This window comes from Scyliorhinus canicula, chromosome 2 (genome assembly GCF_902713615.1).
Source record: "Scyliorhinus canicula chromosome 2, sScyCan1.1, whole genome shotgun sequence".
In the NCBI taxonomy this organism is placed as follows: domain Eukaryota; kingdom Metazoa; phylum Chordata; class Chondrichthyes; order Carcharhiniformes; family Scyliorhinidae; genus Scyliorhinus; species Scyliorhinus canicula.
This window is the reverse complement of record NC_052147.1, coordinates 262,743,332-262,763,481: the sequence shown is the minus strand read 5'-3', so window position 1 is coordinate 262,763,481 and position 20,150 is coordinate 262,743,332. Positions and strand designations below refer to the sequence as shown.

The 20,150-nt window shown below is 45.6% G+C and overlaps 1 protein-coding gene across 12 annotated transcripts in view; it reads left to right on the top strand.

Moving 5' to 3' along the window:
• neb (nebulin) overlaps positions 1 to 20,150 on the top strand; it is a 361,584-nt gene that overhangs the window by 255,261 nt on the left and 86,173 nt on the right. For all 12 annotated transcript variants that reach the window (XM_038790010.1, XM_038790016.1, XM_038790008.1 and 9 more), the window contains 6 exons: positions 81 to 185; positions 827 to 931; positions 4,868 to 4,972; positions 7,259 to 7,363; positions 9,331 to 9,435; positions 17,280 to 17,387. In XM_038790010.1, coding sequence (XP_038645938.1) covers positions 81 to 185; positions 827 to 931; positions 4,868 to 4,972; positions 7,259 to 7,363; positions 9,331 to 9,435; positions 17,280 to 17,387 — 633 coding nt within the window. The remainder of the gene's footprint in view (positions 1 to 80; positions 186 to 826; positions 932 to 4,867; positions 4,973 to 7,258; positions 7,364 to 9,330; positions 9,436 to 17,279; positions 17,388 to 20,150) is intronic.

Sequence of the window (20,150 nt, the reverse complement as noted above, 5' to 3'; positions counted from 1 at the left end):
AGTTTATGAACATGAGAAATCCTTCCTTATCAGTTTCCTCTTTTCTGGTCAGTAACATTTTCATAACGTTCTGCTCCCAGGTCAAATACAGGGAGAAGTATATCCAACAATTGGGGCTGTGGAGATCAATCCCTGATCCACCTGAAACCCTCCACCACCGTATGGTATCTGATGCTGTCAGCACTGTGAGTCTTTAAGTTTACGTCTTTTAGTTGGGTTTTACAGAAGAATATAATGACCACTACAATCTTAAACTGGCTGTTAAGTAACGGCTGTTACATTTTTTTACCCAAATATTTCAATTTATGTTGATTCAACATATGTATGAACACAAAATGTTTTAAATGACAGTGTAAATCTAAAATTGAGCAAGAAAGTAACTACAACTTTCAGGCGTGCTGACATACGAGATATTAATTTAGTTAGACACTTGTTTTGACTTTCCACCTAATTTAACCAGACAATTATTTTCTATAAATTGTCAAAAATAGGAATAAGTGTCATGCTTTTTGAGCATCTAGGTCTCACACACACACACACACACACACACTCACCCACATCTGGGAAATGGGTGTTGTACCATCATATTTCTTGGCCTTTAAAGGAAGCTTCAGAGCTTTAGGAAGCAGTCCTTTGGATCTGATGATTTTTTTCCCTGTTTTTATTTTTGCAGTCCAGTATTCTTTATGATCAGTATTGAAAGTACCCAAATAAAATCTGTGCGAGTTTTTATTTGTCATTTTCAGAAAACGTGAGTGTTCCTGCATTGTATCATTAAGTGCGCATGATTTGACACTCGCAGTGAAAATTATTCTTTCTTAACTAGGTTAAATACAAAGCGGACTTGGAATGGCTGAGAGGAATCGGGTGCTATGCGTGGGACACTCCAGATTTGAAGCTGGCGGGGCAGAACAAGCAGCTCTACAGCCCGGTAGGGGCCCACCTTACCTCTGTATAAACTGATGTATTACCTGAACAAGTTAGTAACTTGGTGAAGTTGTGATAAAGCAGCCACATGTTCATCTTTATTTAGAGCTGCTCATTTCAGCATATGCTGCTGTGAACCACAGACACTCGTAAAGTATATGTCCCAGCCTTTAGACTTATTCATCATTAGGCTTCCGTTTAATGTATAAATACTTTTTCCCACCTTCAATCCCATTTTCTCTTTTCTGTTGATGCTGATTCATGGCAATCTATTTGCTACCCTTTAGTTCCGCATAACTCCCTTCTCAATCAACAATCTGCCCATTTGGTTAACTTCTCCATTTCCCTTGCAGACCCTTCAGCTGGAATTTTCCAACCCCTCCCTCCCATCCCACAACTAGTTTTAAGTTCCTTTATCCTTTTCCCTATCGGTTTCCGACTATTCTTGGGATGCTTTCTGTGTTTTCGAAGGCAGATACAAAAGGCTGGTTCCAAGTTGTTGCCATTTCATTGGGAGGGATTCTCCAATCCCGCGGCAGAGTGTCGTGTTTTACGACGGCGTGAACGGGCCGCTCCCACGTCTAATACTGGCCCCTACAGGGGGCCAGCACTGTGCTGGAGCGGTATGCGAACTGGGCGCCGCGGGATCCACGCATGCGCAGTTGTACCGGCACCAACGAGGACATGTGCAGTAGTGCCGGCGCTAACACACACATGCGCAGTGGCTGGCCCCAACGCAACATGGCGCAGGGCTACAGGGGCCAGCGTGTAGGAAAGGAGGCCCCTGCCACAGAGGCCAGCCCACCGATCGGTGGGTCCCGATCGAGGGCCAGGCCACATCGGAGCCCCCCCCCCCCCCCCCCCGGGGCTCTGACCCCCCACCCTTCCCCCAACAGGCTGCCACCCGACCCTTATACGCTGAGATCCCGCCAGCCCAAAGCAGGTTAGAATGGCGCCGGCAGGAATCAGCTGCTTTCCTACGGCTGCTCGGCCAATCTGGAGAATCGGCGGGTTGGCTGCATAGAGCGGCCCGCGACCAGCGCCGCGTCAACCACGGCGGCACCAATGGCGCCGATTCTCCGATTCACTGCGGAGAATCGTGTGCCGGCGTCGGGGCGGCGTGGCCTGTTCCCGGGGATTCTCCGGCCCGGCGCGGAGCTGGGAGAATCCTGTCCATTGTTTCTTATTATTAATTCCCCAGTTTTACATGCTAACGGACCAATGCTTACTTTAGCTATTCTCCTCAATTTTATATAATTGTAGAAGCTGTTACTGCCTGTTTATATTTCTTGCTGGTTTTCTTCATTCACCAATTTCTCCATTTATTATTTTTTAGTCATCCTTTGCTGGTTTCCAAAATTTTCCCAAACCTCTGGGCTACCACTCATCATTGCAGCATTTCCATCTTTTCTTTCAAATTGATACTATCCTTCGCTTCCTTGGTTAGCCACGGATGCTGCATCCTTCTTTCTCTTTTTTTTGTTAGAAATTTAGAGTACCCAATTACTTTTTTTCCAATTAAGGGACAATTTAGTGTGGCCTTGCACATCTTTTGGGTTGTGACGGCAAAACCCATGCAGGCACGGGGAGAATGTGCAAACTCCACACGGACAGTGACCCAGGGCCTGGTTTTGAACCTGTGTCCTCAGCGCCGTAGTGCCCCCGTGCTGCCCAATGCTACATCCTTCTCATAGCATCTTTCTTTCTCAATGGAACATACTTTTCTTTTTTTTTTTAAATAATTTTTATTGAAAATTTTTTAATTTATACAACAATAACGCACCATAGTAAAATACCAAAAATAACAATAATATTAACAATCATAAACATTCGCCCAACCTCCATGCACAACACAGCATTTTAACAACAACGCAAATTAACCCAATATAAAGTTACAGAATAGACACTACAATAAGGAACCCCCCCCCCCCCCCCCCCCCCCCCCCGGGTTGCTGCTGCTATTGACCAAGATACCTATCTTTGAGCCAGGAAGTCCAGAAAAGGCTGCCATCGTTTATAGAACCCTTGTATTGATCCTCTCAGGGCAAATTTGACCCTTTCCAATTTTATAAATCCCGCCATGTCACTGATCCAGGTCTCCACACTTGGGGGCCTTGCATCCTTCCACTGTAGCAGAATCCTTCGTCAGGCTACTAGGGACGCAAAGGCCAGGACACCGGCCTCTTTCGCCTCCTGCACTCCAGGCTCTACCAACTCCAAAAATCGCGAGTCCCCACCCTGGTTTGACCCTGGATCCAACCACCCTCGACACCGTCCCCGCCACCCCCTTCCAGAATTCTTCCAGTGCTGGGCATGCCCAGAACATATGGGCGTAGTTCTCTGGACTCCCAAACATCTGGTGCACCTGTCCTCACCCCCAAAGAACCTACTCATCCTAGTCCCGGACATGTGGGCCCGATGCAGCACCTTAAATTGGATGAGACTAAGCCTCGCACATGAGGAGGAAGAGTTGACTCTCTCCAAGGCATCCGCCCAAGTCCCGTCCTCTATCTGCTCCCCAAGTTCCTCCTCCCATTTAGCCTTCAGCTCCTCCACTGACGACTCCTCCACCTCCTGCATTACCTTATAGATGTCAGACACCTTCCCCTCTCCGACCCACACCCCCGAAAGCACTCTGTCCATCGTCCCCCGCGACGGCAGCAGAGGGAATCCCTCTACCTGTCGCCTAGCAAACGCCTTTACCTGCAAGTATCTGAACATGTTCCCTTGGGGAAGGCCAAATTTATCTTCCAGTTCCCCCAGGCTCGCAAACCTCCCGCCAATAAACAGGTCCCTCAATTTGCTGATGCCCGCCCTTTGCCACCCCCTAAATCCCCCATCCTTGTTCCCCGGGATGAACCGATGGTTGCCACACAGTGGAGCCTCCATCGAGCCCCCTGTTTCCCCCCAATGCCGTCTCCGCTGTCCCCAGATTCTTAGGGTCGCCGCCACCACCGAGCTCGTGGTAAACCTCTTAGGGGAGAGCGGCAACGGTGCAGTTACCATGGCACCCAGGCTCGTACCTCTACATGATGCCATCTCCATTCTTTTCCACGCCGCCCCTCCCCCCTCCATCACCCATTTACGCACCATTGACACATTGGCTGCCCAATAGTACGGAATATACTTTTCTTGAGAGTTATGAAATATCTCCTTAAATATCTGCCACTGCATCTCGACCTTCTTACCTTTTCACCTATCTTCCCATTTCACGAAATCGAACTCTGTCTTTACACCCTTATAATTGATTTTATTTAAGTTTCGGAAACTATTTTCAGAACCAAATTCCTCACCATCAAACTGGATGTGAACTTCTATCTTGTTACGATCTCTTACCTAGAGTACCTGCAGGAATTCATTTACTATTAATCCTGTTTCATTACACATTACCAGACTTAAAATAGCCTTCAGACTTTCAGAATGTATTGTTCCAAGACACTGTCCAGAATGCACTGTATAAACCCATGTTCCAGGTTACTTTTGTCAATTTGATTCATCCAATCTACATGAAGATTAAAATTTCCCACAATTATTGTAGAACCTTTCTCATTGGGCCCCATTATTTCTTGATTTATATTATGTCCTCCAGTGTAATCTCAGTTGAGACAATGCAGCAATTGATTAACTGAGTGACCAGGAGAACTTGGAGTTGCACTGCAAAACTGTACGCATGTGCCAGGTTACAAGCACCATTTCACTGACCAGGCCAGGCTCTGTTTAGTTAATGAGCTGCAATGTGATGAAGTATTGTTAGTTGTGGTCAAAACTAAAGGTAGTACCAGAATGCTAACATATGCTCAAAAGGAGCATATGTTCTTTGATGATTCCAGACACAATGATCATATGATTTTAATCATATGATTAAAAGACAAAATAGATATTTGTCCTATTCTTCAGGTTTTGTGCAGCTTATTAATCTATAATATCTTTTTCTTTACAGTACAAGTATCGGGAATCAGTTGCGAAATTAAGAAACAACTTCAAGTACACTGCAGATACTCCACACATCCGGCATGCCAAGGCAGCAACTGCGATTTTGGATGAGGTTTGTGCAATTGGGATAGAGCTAATAAGGCAACACTTGTCTATAATCAGGGTGATCACCATTTGACCCTTGGGCCACCTGCAGCCTTCAAACCCACATGACCTGACCCAGAGAGCCCAGACAATTCAGTATTATTTCCATTACGGGCTGGATTCTCCCGGCACGCAGCCATGTGTTTCTCTGCTGTTTGCTGGCACCGGGATTCTCTACTCGCGCCGCTTGTCGATGGGATTTCCCATTGAGGCCACCCCACACAGCCGGGAAACCCGCCGGCAGAAGTGCACTTCTGATGGGGAAAGAGAATCCCGATGGCCAGAGCATTCCGGCCCACTTCTCGTATTTGCTGTTGTGTCCTGTTTTGAGTTATGTGACAATGAAGCATTTTAAAGGGCTGCTCTTAGCACTGTTCCCTGTTTGATGGATTAATCCTATATCAGAGCACCAAGATTTGTTAGTTCAGTAATAGGGGCTGGTTTAGCTCACTCAGCTAAATCGCTGGCTTTTAAAGCAGACCAGCTGCACGGTTCGATTCCCGTACCAGCCTCCCCGGACAGGCGCCGGAATGTGACAACTAGGGGCTTTTCACAGTAACTTCATTTGAAGCCTACTCGTGACAATAAGCGATTTTCATTTCATTTCAAGTATAAATTTTGTTTTTGTTCATGGTTCCTGAGGCTCTCTTGTGCTCTTATAACCCATAAAAACATAAAACCTAGATGCTCCTAATCTACATCTTTACCCCAAAAATATACAAAAGGTAAATCTGTTATCCAAGTTATATCTTTTTTGAATTCGCTCATTGAGAAATAAAATAGAAAATGTTAACATGAGATTGAGAAACGTCTGCTCCCAACATTCATTGGGTGGTGCTGCTCATCGTGGTGACAGAAGACGTTTTGAAATTTCCTTTAATAAAATGTTGTCTGAAGTGAAGTGCAGTTAGGATTATGGACTCAATAACGAGTGGGAGGTACCTTTTAGTTTTTACAATGTTCATTATTTCCATACTTATCACGTTCTCTTTGTCTTTGCGATTTTCTTAAACTGCTACCCAGAGGAACCAAGAGGTTATTGTAAGGTGAAAACTGAGGTAAAAATATGCAGGATTTTTCTTTTTGCCAGAAATGAAAACCAATGTGCATCCTTATCGCAGTTGATTTTTTTTGATTCAATCACTTGTGCATGAACACTATTGGAATTCCAAAGTCCCAGGTTACAACCATATGAGGAAAATGGGCTGGATTCTTTGTCGACGGGATCATCCGTTTTGCCGACAGCGCACTCATGCCCATGAATTTCCCGACGGCGTGGGAATGCCCACAATGGGAAATCCCATTAGCCGGCTGCCGGGACGGAGAATCTTGCAGCTGGCAGTGGCACGCTGCACCAGAAAACGAGTGCGGCGGTACAGAGAATCCCGCTAAATATGTTTGTTCGTTTTAAGGTCAGGAATGCTTTCATTACAATTAGTCAGCTGGAATAATATTTCTTTGATCTCCATCTTTGAATATTTACATTGGCTGTGGTAGTGACGGTGGATTTTGCAGCAACTCCAATGTGGGCAAGCGAAAGTAGGCTCACTTCTAGAGAATCAGAGTTCAGCTGCATTACAGGTTGGACTATCGTGCAATTGGCCAATTGTTGGAAATAGGATCAACATTTTGATTCTTTGACTATTGGGTGCCCAAAGTCAGATTTTCTGGATTCCTTTTTGCTTCAGATATTATTACTGACCAGACAATGCTTTGGAAGATTAAGCCTTTCCAGAATCTCTGAAGGTACCGACTCACCCTGAAGTCAAATATTGAAATACTTCAGCCCCAATGCACTGGTTAATTCCCCTCAAGCCCCATGGCCTTTACTGAAATAAGGTAATCATTGAAAAGAATGCAGTGTTTTAACTAATATCTGATGTTCTGAGCAGAGAGCATATAAAGCTTCCTATGAGAACCAGAAGATCAAGTATACCTTGGTTCTGGATTATCCTAGAAACCTTCTGGCCAAAAGGGCAGGTCACCTAAGCAGTCAGGTAATTCTATGGAACTTGAACATGAATGTTCCGCCTTATCAAAGTTGAGGGCAACAACACTAGCATTCAATTGTTGGCCTGTTGTACGTGGATGCCATCTACCCAAATAAATGCTGCATTGGGTAGGCCTTGTGGAGCCTGTGAGAACCAGTTCACTGATAGAGTGATAGAGTTCTAGGATAATGAACGCTGGTGTCTTTATTTGGCTTAATTTCAGTTCTATCATCCTTTGCATGCATGTGCATCTTTATTGACAGCAATCATACAAGTCTGAAGCCAAGATCAGACTAAGGCGAGGATGCAATGAAATGCAACGTCCTGACATGCTGACTGCCATATGCAACTCAATCTCAGGGAGCCAGGTAAAATTGCCCCTTGTTTTGAAGTACTTTACTTCCTTTCGATTTTTGGTTTGACATATTGAACATCTTAGCTCCTCCTTGAAGAGGGATCTTACGTTAGACATTAATTTAATCACTTAAAAAGTTGCTTCTTTGGAAAATGCTTAATTAATATTTTAATGGAGTATCTCACAGCTACAAACCAAATCGGAATTAATTTTAAAAGGTTCACTACTAATTTGAGCACTGGTTGTCTCACTGTTTGTTAACTGTCCTTTGTCTGTATTCACCGTATTGTCCTGTAGTTTTTTAAAAAAAAAACACATTTTCTGCATGTGCTTTGGTTGGTTTTTCCCTGATTTCCTTGGCTTTTATTAACACTGGGACAGATGTTGATGAAGTGGGGCATCTTGCGTTACCATGTTGGATGTACAATTGCAGTTTTAGCTTTTAAAGAATTTTGCCCATAAAGTGCATGGATAGAGGATTGGTTAATTAATAGAAAGCAAATAGTGGGGTTAATGGGTATTTCTCTGGTTGGCAATCAGTAGTTCGCGGTATCCCTTGGGGATCAGTGTTGGGCCCACAATTGTTCACAATTTACATAGATGATTTGGAGTTGGGGACCAAGGGCAATGTGTCCAAGCTTGCAGAAGACACTAGGATGAATGATAAAGCAAAAAGTGTAGAGGATACTGGGAGTCTGCAGAGGGATTTGGATAGGTTAAGAGAATGGGCTAGGGTCTGGCAGATGGAATACAATGTTGACAAATGTGAGGTTATCCATTTTGGTAGGAATAACAGCAAAAGGGATGAGTCTCAAAAAGTTGGTTTACAGGTGCAACAGGTGATTAAGAAAGCGAATGGAATTTTGTCCTTCATTGCTAGAGGGATGGAGTTTCAGAGTAGGGAGGTTATGCTGCAATTGTATAAGGTGTTAGTGAGGCCACACCTGGAGTATTGTGTTCAGTTTTGGTCTCCTTACCTGAGAAAGGGCATACTGGCGCTGGAGGGTGTGCAGAGGCGATTCACTAGGTTAATTCCAGGATTGAGGGGGTTGGATTACGAGGAGAGGTTGAGTAGACTGGGTCTGTACTGGTTGGCATTTAGAAGGATGCTGGGGGATCTTATAGAAACATATAAAATTATGAATAGATAGGGTAGATGCGGGCAATTTGTTTCCACAGGCAGATGAAAGCAGAAATAGGGGGCATAGCCTCAAAATAAGGGGAAGTAGATTTAGGACTGACCTTAAGAGGAACTTCTTCACCCACTGAAGCAGTTGTGCCTCCTTCATTAAATGTTTTCAAGATAAGGGTTGATAGTTTTTTGAAGATTAAAGAAATAAAGGGTTATGGTGTTCGGGCCGGAAAGTGGAGCTGAGACCACAAAAGATCAGCCATGACCTCATTGAATGGCAGAGCAGGCTCAAAGGGCCAGATGGCCTACTCCTGCTCCTAGTTCTTATGTTCTTATGTAAGCTGGTAATGCATGGGCAACGGGGCAATGGGATTTGAGGATTGTGAAAGAAACAGAGAAATGGCACAGAAGGAGGGTTAACTTGAGTGGATGAATGCTATGTCCAGCTATTAAAGGAAAGTAAGATTAGAATGAGAGATAGAGTGGTGAAAAAAGAAGCAAAATGGAGAAATGAGAATTTAAAAATTAAAGCAACATACAACCTGAAGAATTGAGACCCCCACGTGTTTACTTTCTGGGCAAGAGAGTTTGTGCTGTAATTACCAGACTGAACTTTCTGTGCCAATTTCAGTGAGCAATCAATGTTCAAATACAGCAACGTCATGAAGATCAAGGGGAGGTTAAGGGCGAGGTGCTGTTTTCATAGAGCTAATGGCAGAGACATGCAGATCGGCCAGCAAGCTGTGTGGTAGTTTCCAGTTCACAGGGAATCTCCTTCAACACTGCTGATAACAGTGTTCAGCAAGATCTGATTGCTCTAAATTAATCTTATGCTTGCTTGTGTACAGTGGAATTATAAGAAGAACTATGAAAAGGTGAAAGACAAGTTCACGTCCATTTTTGATACGCCAGACAACATCCGAGCCAAGAAAGTGACAAAGTTCATCAGTGATGTAAGTAACCTTTTAATGCAGTTAATATGTATTTACATATTCCTGCAGCTATTCCTGCTTAAATAATAATTGTCTGAAGAAATCATAGAAACTATTTATACCTATTATACATGCATGGAGTTGTTTATTGTCACTGTCCTTTAGTTAGTGAGGAATATGAGCAACTATTGGTATCTGCCATCAGTGCATATCTCCTGAACATTCTGTGTTCCTTCCACACTCCCTGTTTAAACACATCTGTTTCCTAAATTCATTGCAGATAGTGAGTGCTGCATTTAGCACGATTAAGTGAATACATCTTTTTGCCTCGGTTACAAATGTTACCAGATTTTCAGTTGCACGATTCATTACTCCAAATTAATTAGCTTATTCAAATTGCCAAAGTCAAATTGCTGGGAATTAATTACAGTAACAAAGTTGTAGACGATGCAAAAATAGGTGGGACAGTATGTTGCAATGAGGAAATAAGAACATTACAAATGAATATAGATAGGTTAGGAGAGTGGGCCAAAATGTGGCAGAGGGAGGTTAACATGGATAAGTGTGAGCATTTTGGTCGGAGAAATGTCGAAGGCAACTTATTATCGAAATGGGGAAAGACCTCGGGGTGCTCCATTGCAGATGGATCTGGGGGTCCTCGTTCATGAGTCACAGAAAACTAGCCATGCAGGTAAAGCAGATAATAAAGAAAGCAAATGGAATGTTGGCTTTTATAGCTAAATGAGTGGCGTATAAAGGTAAGGAAGTCTTTTTGCAACTACACAAAGCATTGATGAGACCATATCTGGAGTATTGTGCACGGTTTTGGTCCCAATATTTGAGGAAAGGTGTTGTGGCATTAGAGGCATGTCAGGAGGTTCACTAGGTTGATTTCAGAGAGGAGGGGTTTGTCGTCAGAAGAGAGATTGAACAGTTTAGGCCTAAACGCTCTAGAATCTAGAAGAGTAAAAGGAGATCAAATTCAGATATACAAGATGCTTCCTCTTGTGGGGCATTCTAGGATGAGAGGTCATAGTCTTAGAATGAGAGGTGGCAAGTTTAAAATGGAATTGAGGAGAAACTACTTCTCTCAAAGGGCTGTGAATCTGTGGAATTTGTTACCCAGAGTGTGGTGGATGCTGGGACAGTAGGTAAATTTAAGGAGGAGTTAGACAGATTTTTCATTGGTAATGGGTTGAAGGATTATGGTGAACCGGGAGAACGGTGGAATTGAGGCGAGGATCAGATTAGCCATAAGACCATAAGACCATAAGACATAGGAGTGGAAGTAAGGCCATTCAGCCCATCGAGTCCACTCCACCATTCAATCATGGCTGATGGGCATTTCAACTCCACCTACCAGCATTCTCCCCGTAGCCCTTAATTCCTCGCGACATCAAGAATTTATCTATCTCTGCCTTGAAGCCATTTAGCGTCCCGGCCTCCACTGCACTCCGCGGCAATGAATTCCACAGGCCCACCACTCTCTGGCTGAAGAAATGTCTCCACATTTCTGTTCTGAATTTACCCCCTCTAATTCTAAGGCTGTGCCCACGGGTCCTCGTCTCCTCGCCTAACGGAAACAGTTTCTTTGCGTCCACCCTTTCTAAGCCATGTATTATCTTGTAAGTTTCTATTAGATCTCCCCTTAACCTTCTAAACTCCAATGAATACAATCCCAGGATCCTCAGCCGTTCCTCATATGTTAGACCCGCCATTCCAGGGATCATCCGTGTGAATCTCTGCTGGACACGCTCCAGTGCCAGTATGTCCTTCCTGAGATGTGGGGCCCAAAACTGGACACAGTACTCCAAATGGGGCCTAACCAGAGCCTTATAAAGGCTCAGTAGCACATCGCTGCTTTTATATTCCAACCCTCTTGAGATAAATGACAACATTGCATTTGCTTTCTTAATCATGGATTCAACCTGCATGTTTACCTTTAGGGAATCCTCGACTAGCACTCCCAGATCCCTTTGTACTTTGGCATTATGAATTTTCTCACCGTTTAGAAAGTAGTCTATGCTTGGATTCTTTTTTCCAAAGTGCAAGACCTCACATTTTCTCACATTGAATTGCATCAGCCATTTCCTGCACCACTCTCCCAAACTGTCTAGATCCTTCTGCAGCCTCTCCACTTCCTCAGCACTACCTGCCTGACCACCTAACTTCGTATCATCGGCAAACTTCGCTAGAATGCCCCCAGTCCCTTCATCCAGATCATTAATATATATGGTGAACAGCTGCGGCCCCAACACTGAACCCTGTGGGACACCGCTGGTCACCGGCTGCCATTCCGAAAAAGAATCTTTTATCCCAACTCTCTGCCTTCTGTCAGACAGCCAATCCTCAACCCATGCCAGTAGCTCACCTCGAACACCGTGGGCCCTCACCTTACTCAGCAGCCTCCTGTGTGGCACCTTATCAAAGGCCTTTTGGAAATCCAGATAGACCACATCCACTGGGTTTCCCTGGTCTAACCTACTTGTCACCTCCTCAAAGAATTCTAACAGGTTCGTCAGGCACGACCTCCCCTTACTAAATCCATGTTGACTTGTTCTAATCCGACCCTGCTCTTCCAAGAATTTAGAAATCTCATCCTTAACGATCGATTCTAGAATTTTACCAACAACCGAGGTTAGGCTAATTGGCCTATAATTTTCCATCTTTTGTCTTGATCCTTTCTTGAACAAGGGGGTTACAACAGCGATCTTCCAATCGTCCGGGACTTTCCCTGACTCCAGTGATTTTTGAAAGATCTCAACCAACGCTTCCGCTATTTCTTCAGCCACCTCCCTCAGAACACTAGGATGTAGCCCATCGGGGCCAGGAGATTTGTCCATTTTAAGACCTTTTAGCTTTTCTAGCACCATCTCTTTTGTAATGGCAACCCCATACTCAACTCAGCCCCCTGACCCTTTATAATTTTTGGGATATTACTCATGTCTTCCACTGTGAAGGCAGACGCAAAGTACTTATTAAGTTCTCCAGCCATTTCCTCGTCTCCCATCACTAGCCTTCCAGAATCAGTTTGAATTGGCCCAATGTCTACTTTGGCCTGTCGTTTGTTTCTTATGTATTGAAAGAAACTTTTACTATCATTTCTTATATTACTGGCTAGCCTGCCTTCATATTTGATCCTCTCCTTCCTTATTTGTCTCTTTGTTAACCTCTGTTTGTTTTTGTAGCCTTCCCAATCTTCTGATTTCCCAGTGCTTTTGGCCACTTTATAGGATCTCTCTTTTTCTTTGATACATTTCCTGACCTCCTTTGTCAGCCATGGCTGTCTAATCCCTCCCCGGATAATCTTTCTTTTCTTGGGGATGAACCTCTGTACAGTGTCCTCAATTATGCATACAAACTCCTGCCATTTTTGCTCTACTGTCTTCCCCACTAGGGTCTGCTTCCAGTCGATTTTCGCCAGTTCCTCTCTCATGCCCTCGTAATTACCTTTATTTAACTGTAACACCATTACATCCGATTTTGCCTTCTCGCTTTCAAACTGCAGACTGAACTCAACCATATTATGATCGCTGCTTCCTAAGTGTTCCCTTACTTTAAGATCTTTTATAAAGTCTGGTTCATTACATAGCACTAGGTCCAGAATAGCCTGCTCCCTTGTGGGCTCCATGACAAGCTGTTCCAAAAAGCCATCTTGTAAGCATTCCATGAATTCCTTTTCTTTGGATCCACTGGCTACGTTATTTACCCAATCCACCTGCATATTGAAGTCCCCCATGATCACCGTGACCTTGCCTTTCTGACATGCCTTTTCTATTTCCCGGTACATGTTGCGCCCCTGGTCCTGACCACTGTTAGGAGGTCTGTACATAACTCCCATTATGGTTTTTTTGCCTTTGTGGTTCCTCAATTCTACCCACACAGACTCCACATCATCCGACCCTATGTCGTTTAGTGCCATAGATTTAATGTTGTTCTTAACTAACAAGGCAACCCCACCCCCTCGGCCCACCTCCCTGTCTTTTCGATAGGTTGTATATCCTTGGATGTTTAACTGCCAGTCCTGAACCCCCTGCAGCCATGTCTCTGTGATGCCTACCACATCATAATCACTCACGATGATCTGTGCCATTAGTTCGTCTACTTTGTTACAAATGCTACGAGCATTCAGGTAAAGTGCCTTAATGCTAACTTTCTTATCATTACAGATATTGGAAATCCTAAGATGTCCAAAGTTATCCTTCCTTTTTGTTGCATTCTTAGTCTGCCTCAAGCTTAAATCCACCTGCCTACATGTTATCCTCCTGCGTATCTTGCCATTTAACTCCATGCTCCCTGTCGCTTTCACTTTCCCTTCCCCCCAACTCAGAAGTTTAAAGTCCTACTGACCACCCTATTTATCCTCTTCGCTAGAACACTGGTTCCAGATCGGTTCAGGTGGAGACCGTCCCAACGGTACAGATCCCCCTGGTTCCAAAACTGATGCCAATGTCCCATGAAGTGGAATCCCTCTTTCCCACACCAATCCCTTAGCCACGTGTTTACTTCCCTAATTTTCTTATCCCTATGCCAATAGGGATGATCATATGGTGGAGCAGACACGATGGGCCAAATCACCTAATTCTGGTTTATTCTGTTCTTAAGTTTTAGTATAGTATAGAAATTGTACCTTAAGTGAATAAGGGGTGTATGGTCAGCAGACTATGCTTCTGTAAGGTGCAGACTGAGTGGGTAGCAAACTGGGTTGTTATGGGAATTAGGTTAATGCCAAGTAAAATAAAGTTATGTAAGGTTATGTACCTGGGTCACTGTCCATGTGGGGTTTGCACATTCTCCCCATATCTGCATGGGTTTCACCCCCTCAACCCAAAGATGTGCAGGGTAGGTGGATTAGCCATGCTAAATTGCCCCTTAAATGGAAAAAAATAATAATTGGGTACCCTAAATTTATTTTTTTTAAATGTAAGATTATGTAATGAGAAAGAGCTAATTAGTATCTTTGCTGCAAAGGTGCCTTTGGGAAATAGTGACCATAATATGATGGAATTTTGCATTAAGTTTGAATGCAATATAATTAATTCTGAAACTAGGATCTTAAATCTGAAGAAAGAAAATTATGAGGATATGAGGGGAAAGTTGGCTCTGGTGGATTGGGAAAATAGACTAAAAGATTTGGCAGTACACAGGTAATGGCTAGTTTCTGAGAAATGCTACATGGTCAACAACAGATATACATTCTCTAAGACACAGACACCCTTAAGGAAGGTTAAGCGAACTTTGGTGAATGAAAGAAGTTAGAAAGATGCCAGAAAAAACGGTAAGCCTGAGGTTTGGGAGCAATTTAGAACCTAACAAAGGAGGACGAAGAAACTGATTGAAAGGGAGAAGAGAATATGAATGCAAACTAGTGAGGAACATAAATTCGGACTGTAACAGCTTCTTTAGGTACGTTAAAAGGAAACGATAAGCTGAGACAAATGTGGGCCCATTACAGGTGATTACTACTGGAAAGGAGAATGTAGAGTGGAGAACAGGGAAATGCGGAGAAGCCAAGCAGTTACTTTGTGTCTGTTTTCACGGAAAAAGATACAGTAAATCTCTCAGAAATACTTTGCAGCTAACTGGATTGAAGGTTAATAAATCCCCTGGACTAGATGAGTTTCATCTCTGTGTGTTCAAAAAAGTGGCTAGAGTGAAATTGTTTGCATTGGTGGCTATCTTTCAAAATACTTTAGATTCTAGAAACATTTCTGTGGACTGGAATGTGGCAAATGTAACCTTACAATTTAAGAAGAGAAGAAGAATGAGAATATAGAACTACAGACATGTTAGTTTGACGTCATTAGTAGGGGAAATGTTAGCATTTATTATAAAGGATACGGTAATTGGATATTTAGAAAAGAATGGTAAAATTGGGCAGTGTCAATATTGATCTATGAATGGGAAATCATGTTTGACAAACTGGTTGGAGATTTCTGACAGTATTACTAGTAGCACAGATAAAGGAGAACGAGCGGATGTAGTGTATTTGGATATTCAGAAGACTTTTGACAGGGTTCCACTCCACAGGGGAGGTTGGTAAATGAACTTAAGAGTGCATGGAATGGAGGAAATGTACTGGCATGAATTGAGAATTGGTTAGCTAACATAAAACAAGAGTAGGAATAAATAGAACATTCTCAGGATGACAGGTTGTTACTAGTGGGGTAAAGCAAGGATCAGTGCTTGGGCCACAGCTGTTCACAATCTGTATAAATGATCTTGATGGGGACCAATTATAATATTTCCAAATTTGCTGATGTCATAAAACTGAATGGGAATGTAAGTTGCGAGAGGATGCAAGGAGGCTTCAAGAGGATTTGGACAGACCAAATGAATGAGCTAGAACATGGCAAATGGAATATAAGGTGAATAAGCGTGAAGGTCTCCACGTTGGAAGAAAAGCAGAAAGGCAGAATATTTCTTAAATGGTGAGAGGTTGGGAAGAGCGGATTCCCAGAGGGACCATGTTCATGAATCACGAAAAGCTAGCATGAAGAGGCAGCAAGATGGCACAATGCTTAGCACTGTTGCCTCACAGGGCTAGGGACCCGGGCTCAATTCCAGCCTCGGTTAGCTGTCTGTGTGGAGTTTGCACATTCTCCCCGTGTCTGCGTGGGTTTCCTCCGCGTGTTCCGGTTTCCTCCCACAGTCCGAAGATGTGCAGGTTAGGTGGATTGGCCACGCTATGTCGTCCCTTAATGCTCGAAGAATAGGTGGAGTTACGGGTTTACGGGGAGTGGGCTGAGGTGGGGTGCTCTTTCGGAGAGTAGCTGCAGACTTGACGGGCCGAATGGCCTCCTTCTGTACTGTAGGGATTCTATAATTCTAATTAGGAAGGCAAATGACTTTCATCATGAGTGGATTTGAGTACAGGAGTAAAGGTGTCTTGCTGCAGTTATTTAGAACCTTGGTGAGGCCTCATCTGGAATACCATGCACAGTTTTGGTCTTCTTATTGAAGGAAGGACATAATTGCTCCAGAGGTTCAGCAGATTAACCCTTGGGATGGCGGGATTTTCTTATGTAGAGAGATTGAGGAATCTGGGTCTATTTTCCCAATAATTTTGAATAAGAGGAGTGACATAATTGAAACTTCAACATTTAGGATAAGGCGTGACATGAGGGCAGCACGGTAGCACAGTGGTTAGCCCAGTTTCTTCATAGCTCCGGGGTCCCAGGTTCGATTCCCTGCTGGGTCACTGTCTGTGCGGAGTCTGCACGTTCTCCCCGTGTCTGCGTGGGTTTCCTCCGGGCGCTCTGGTTTCCTCCCACAGTTCAAAGATGTGCAGGTTAGGTGGGTTGACCATGCTAAATTGCTCTTGGTGTCCAAAAAGATTAGGTGGGATTACGGGGATAGGGTGGCAGGGTACTTAAATAGGGTGCTCTTTCCAAGGGCCGGTGCAGGCTCGATGGGCTGAATGGCATCCTTCTGCACTGTAAATTCTGTGGTGGATGTAGATCAGGTGTTTCCCTTGGCTGGTGAATCTAAAAGCAGGGGACATCATCTCAAGATAAGGCATAGGCCATTTAAAACTGAGACGAGGAGGAATTTCTTCATTCAGAATCTTTGCAATTCTCTATCCTAGAGGGATGTGGAAGCTGAATCATTTGAGCATATTCAGGACATAAATGGACAGATTTCTGGAGACTAATGACATCAAGGTTTATGGAGATAGAGCGGGAAAGTGGAATTGAGGTAGATGATCAGCTGTGGTCTCATTGAATTGCAGAACAGGTTCGACAGGCTGAACAGGCCTACTCCTGTTCCTATGTAAGAATGAAGCATCCTGTATTTCAGTGCAAACAACTTGTATAATAATAACATTTTCTATTTTAAAACTTTCCTTCATTGTATGTTCACAGATAAAATATAAACTGGAACATAACCGTGATAAATCCAAGGGCTACACTTCCATCCATGACACACCAATGCTGCTGCATATGCGAAGTGTGAAGGACAAAATTAGTGCTGTAAGTATCCACCACACTCAGTAATAGAAACAACGTTTGAATATTGGTGAAGACACATGGACCTCCCCAGGATATCAGGAGCTCCTGAACGGCCGTGCGCCAGGCAGGCTGGCACCCTGGCGGGGCATTGCCAGGGTGTCAGGCTGGCAGTGTCAAAGTTTTCATGGTGGGGATCAGTCCCGGGGGTGCCTGTATGCGGTGGGGCTGACAACCCCTCATTGGTGTTGGGGCGTCCAAGGGCCCTCACTGGGGAGGGGCGGGTAGTCGTTCAGAGATCTGAGGGCCATTTTAAAATGGCGACCCGATCTCTTCCTGCATTGGTGAGTGAAGCCCGTTAGTGCAGGAAATCTGGCAAAATGTGGCCCCACCGGGGCATTCGGGCAGCAAGTTAGCATAGTGGTTAGCACTATGGCTTCACAGCGCCAGGGTCCCAGGTTTGATTCCCGGCTTGGGTCACTGTCTGTGCAGAGTCTGCACGTTCTCCTCCTGTGTGCGTGGGTTTCCTCCGGTTACTCCAGTTTCCTCCCACAGTCCAAAAGATGTGCAGTTTAGGTGGATTGGCCATACTAAATTGCCCTTAGGTTAGATGGGGATGCAGGGTTACGGGGATAGGGTGGAGGTGTGGGGTTAAGTAGGGTGCTCTTTCCAAGAGCTTGTGCAGACTCGATGGGCCGAATGGCCTCCGTCTGCACTGTAAACTCTATGATTCCATGAACGTCTATGATTCTTCACCGAGGCCCAGAAATGAGGGGGGCGATTCTCCGAGCCCCGCCCCAGGCCGGAAATCGCCGCAACCGCGCCATGACGCCCCGACGCCGGCGTGCGATTCTCCGAGGTGCGGAGAATCGGTGCCATTTGCGCCGGTGCGTTTGGCGCAGTGCCGGCCACGGGCCGCTGGAATTGGCGGGGCAGCCGATTCTCCCGCCCGGATGGGCCAAGCGGTCGTGCGGATACGCCAGAGTCCAGCCGGCGCCGTTTACCCCTGGTCACTTCTGGCGGGAACTCTGCGCAAACAGTCAGGAGGCGGCCTGTGGGGGGGTGCTCCTTCACCGGGGTGGCCTCTGATGGGGTCTGGCCCGCGATCGGGGCCTACCGATCGGCGGGCCGGCCACCATCCCCCGGGCCTACTTCCTGGCGCGGCCGGCCCCTGGACACCGACGCATGTTGAGTCGGGGCCGGCGCGCTTAAGAAGTTCCCCGCGCATGCGCAGGTTGGCGCAGCCCAACTGCGCATGCGCGGGTTTGTGCGGCACCCATTTGGCACCGGGAAAGGAGGCTGGAGTGGCATAAACTGCTCCAGTGCCGTGTTGGAACCCTTGTGGGGGACAGAGTAGGTGGTACCCGGGCCCGGTTCGCGCCGTCGTAAAACGTGACGGCGTTCACAACAGCGCACAAACTTGGGGCGTGATTCTCCACTCCCACGCCGGGTGGGAGAAACGCGGGAGGGCCGCTCTGGCACCCCTCGCAATTCTCCCAACCCCTCCGGATGGGCCGAGCAGCCTGCCGTTCCCGACCGGTTCACGCCGGCGGCAACCACACCTGGTCACTGCCGGCGTGAACATGGCGCCAGCAGCTGTCTTGTGGCTTGTGGGGGGCGGAGAGGGGAGTGAGCACCATGACCGTGCTCGGGAGGGGACTGGCCCGCGATCGGTGCCCACCGATCGTCGGGCCGGCGTCTCAAAGGGACGCACTCTTTCCACTCCGCCGCCCCGCAAGATCAAGCCGCCACGTCTTGCGTGGCAGCGGAGGGGAAGACGGCAAACACGCATGCACGGGTTTGAGCCGTCATCCGTCGTGACGTCAGCCGCGCATGTGCGGGTTGGAGCCGATCAACCTGCGCATGCGCGGCTGACGTCATTAGGCGCGCCGGCCACGTCATTCCCGGCGCGCTGGGCCTTGACGCCAGCGACAAGGCCCCGCGGCCGAGATTTACGGCACGGCCCTCCTAGCCCCCCGGTGGGAGGGAGAATAGAGGGCAAGGAGAGGCCTCTGAATTCCATTGTGAACCTCTCCGGGTTTCACGACGGCATCGGGCCTTGCGGAGAATTCCGACCTTTGGCTCCATTTGGGAGAATCGCCCCGTAACATTTAATACCAGGGTCATTCTTGGCACTGCCAGCGCTGGGAAAAACCCGGCTAAACGCTCTCAACATGAGATTCTGTTTCATTTCCGTCAAATAGTGTATGACTTCATCCCCTGAATTCACTGGTTGATTTGAGCATCAATAATGACATGCACCCTTAACCACTTTTACTTTTCCACCACGATTTAGCTTGACGGGAATTGTTCAAAATTCTGATCATTTTCCTGCATTAGGTTTCACTGAGTGTAAATCTGATATTAAATCTATGCTGCTTCCTCGTGGTAATGTGTCACCCTGTAATGAACGTTTCGTTCAGAAAACCATCTGCTGATTTTTATTTGCCATGTTGTCTGCAGTGAATTCAGCTGATTCTAGCATGAAACTCGATTTGAGATATAGTAGTTAAATGATGTTACATAGATAAAAGCAAAATCAGGTGTGGCTTAATGGTATAGTCACTGCACTAGTAATTCAGAGACCTGGGGTAATCTGGGGACCCGAGTTCAAATCCCACGACAGATGGTGTCATTTGAATTCAACGTTGAAGATGTATCTTGGTAGACACATGAAGGGGCAGGGAATGGAGGGGTACAGATAGTTTTGGCAATAAGTAGTCGGTCTAAATAAGGAATCTGGATTGTGCAGGCTTCGCGAGCCGAAGGGCCTATTCCTGTGCTGTA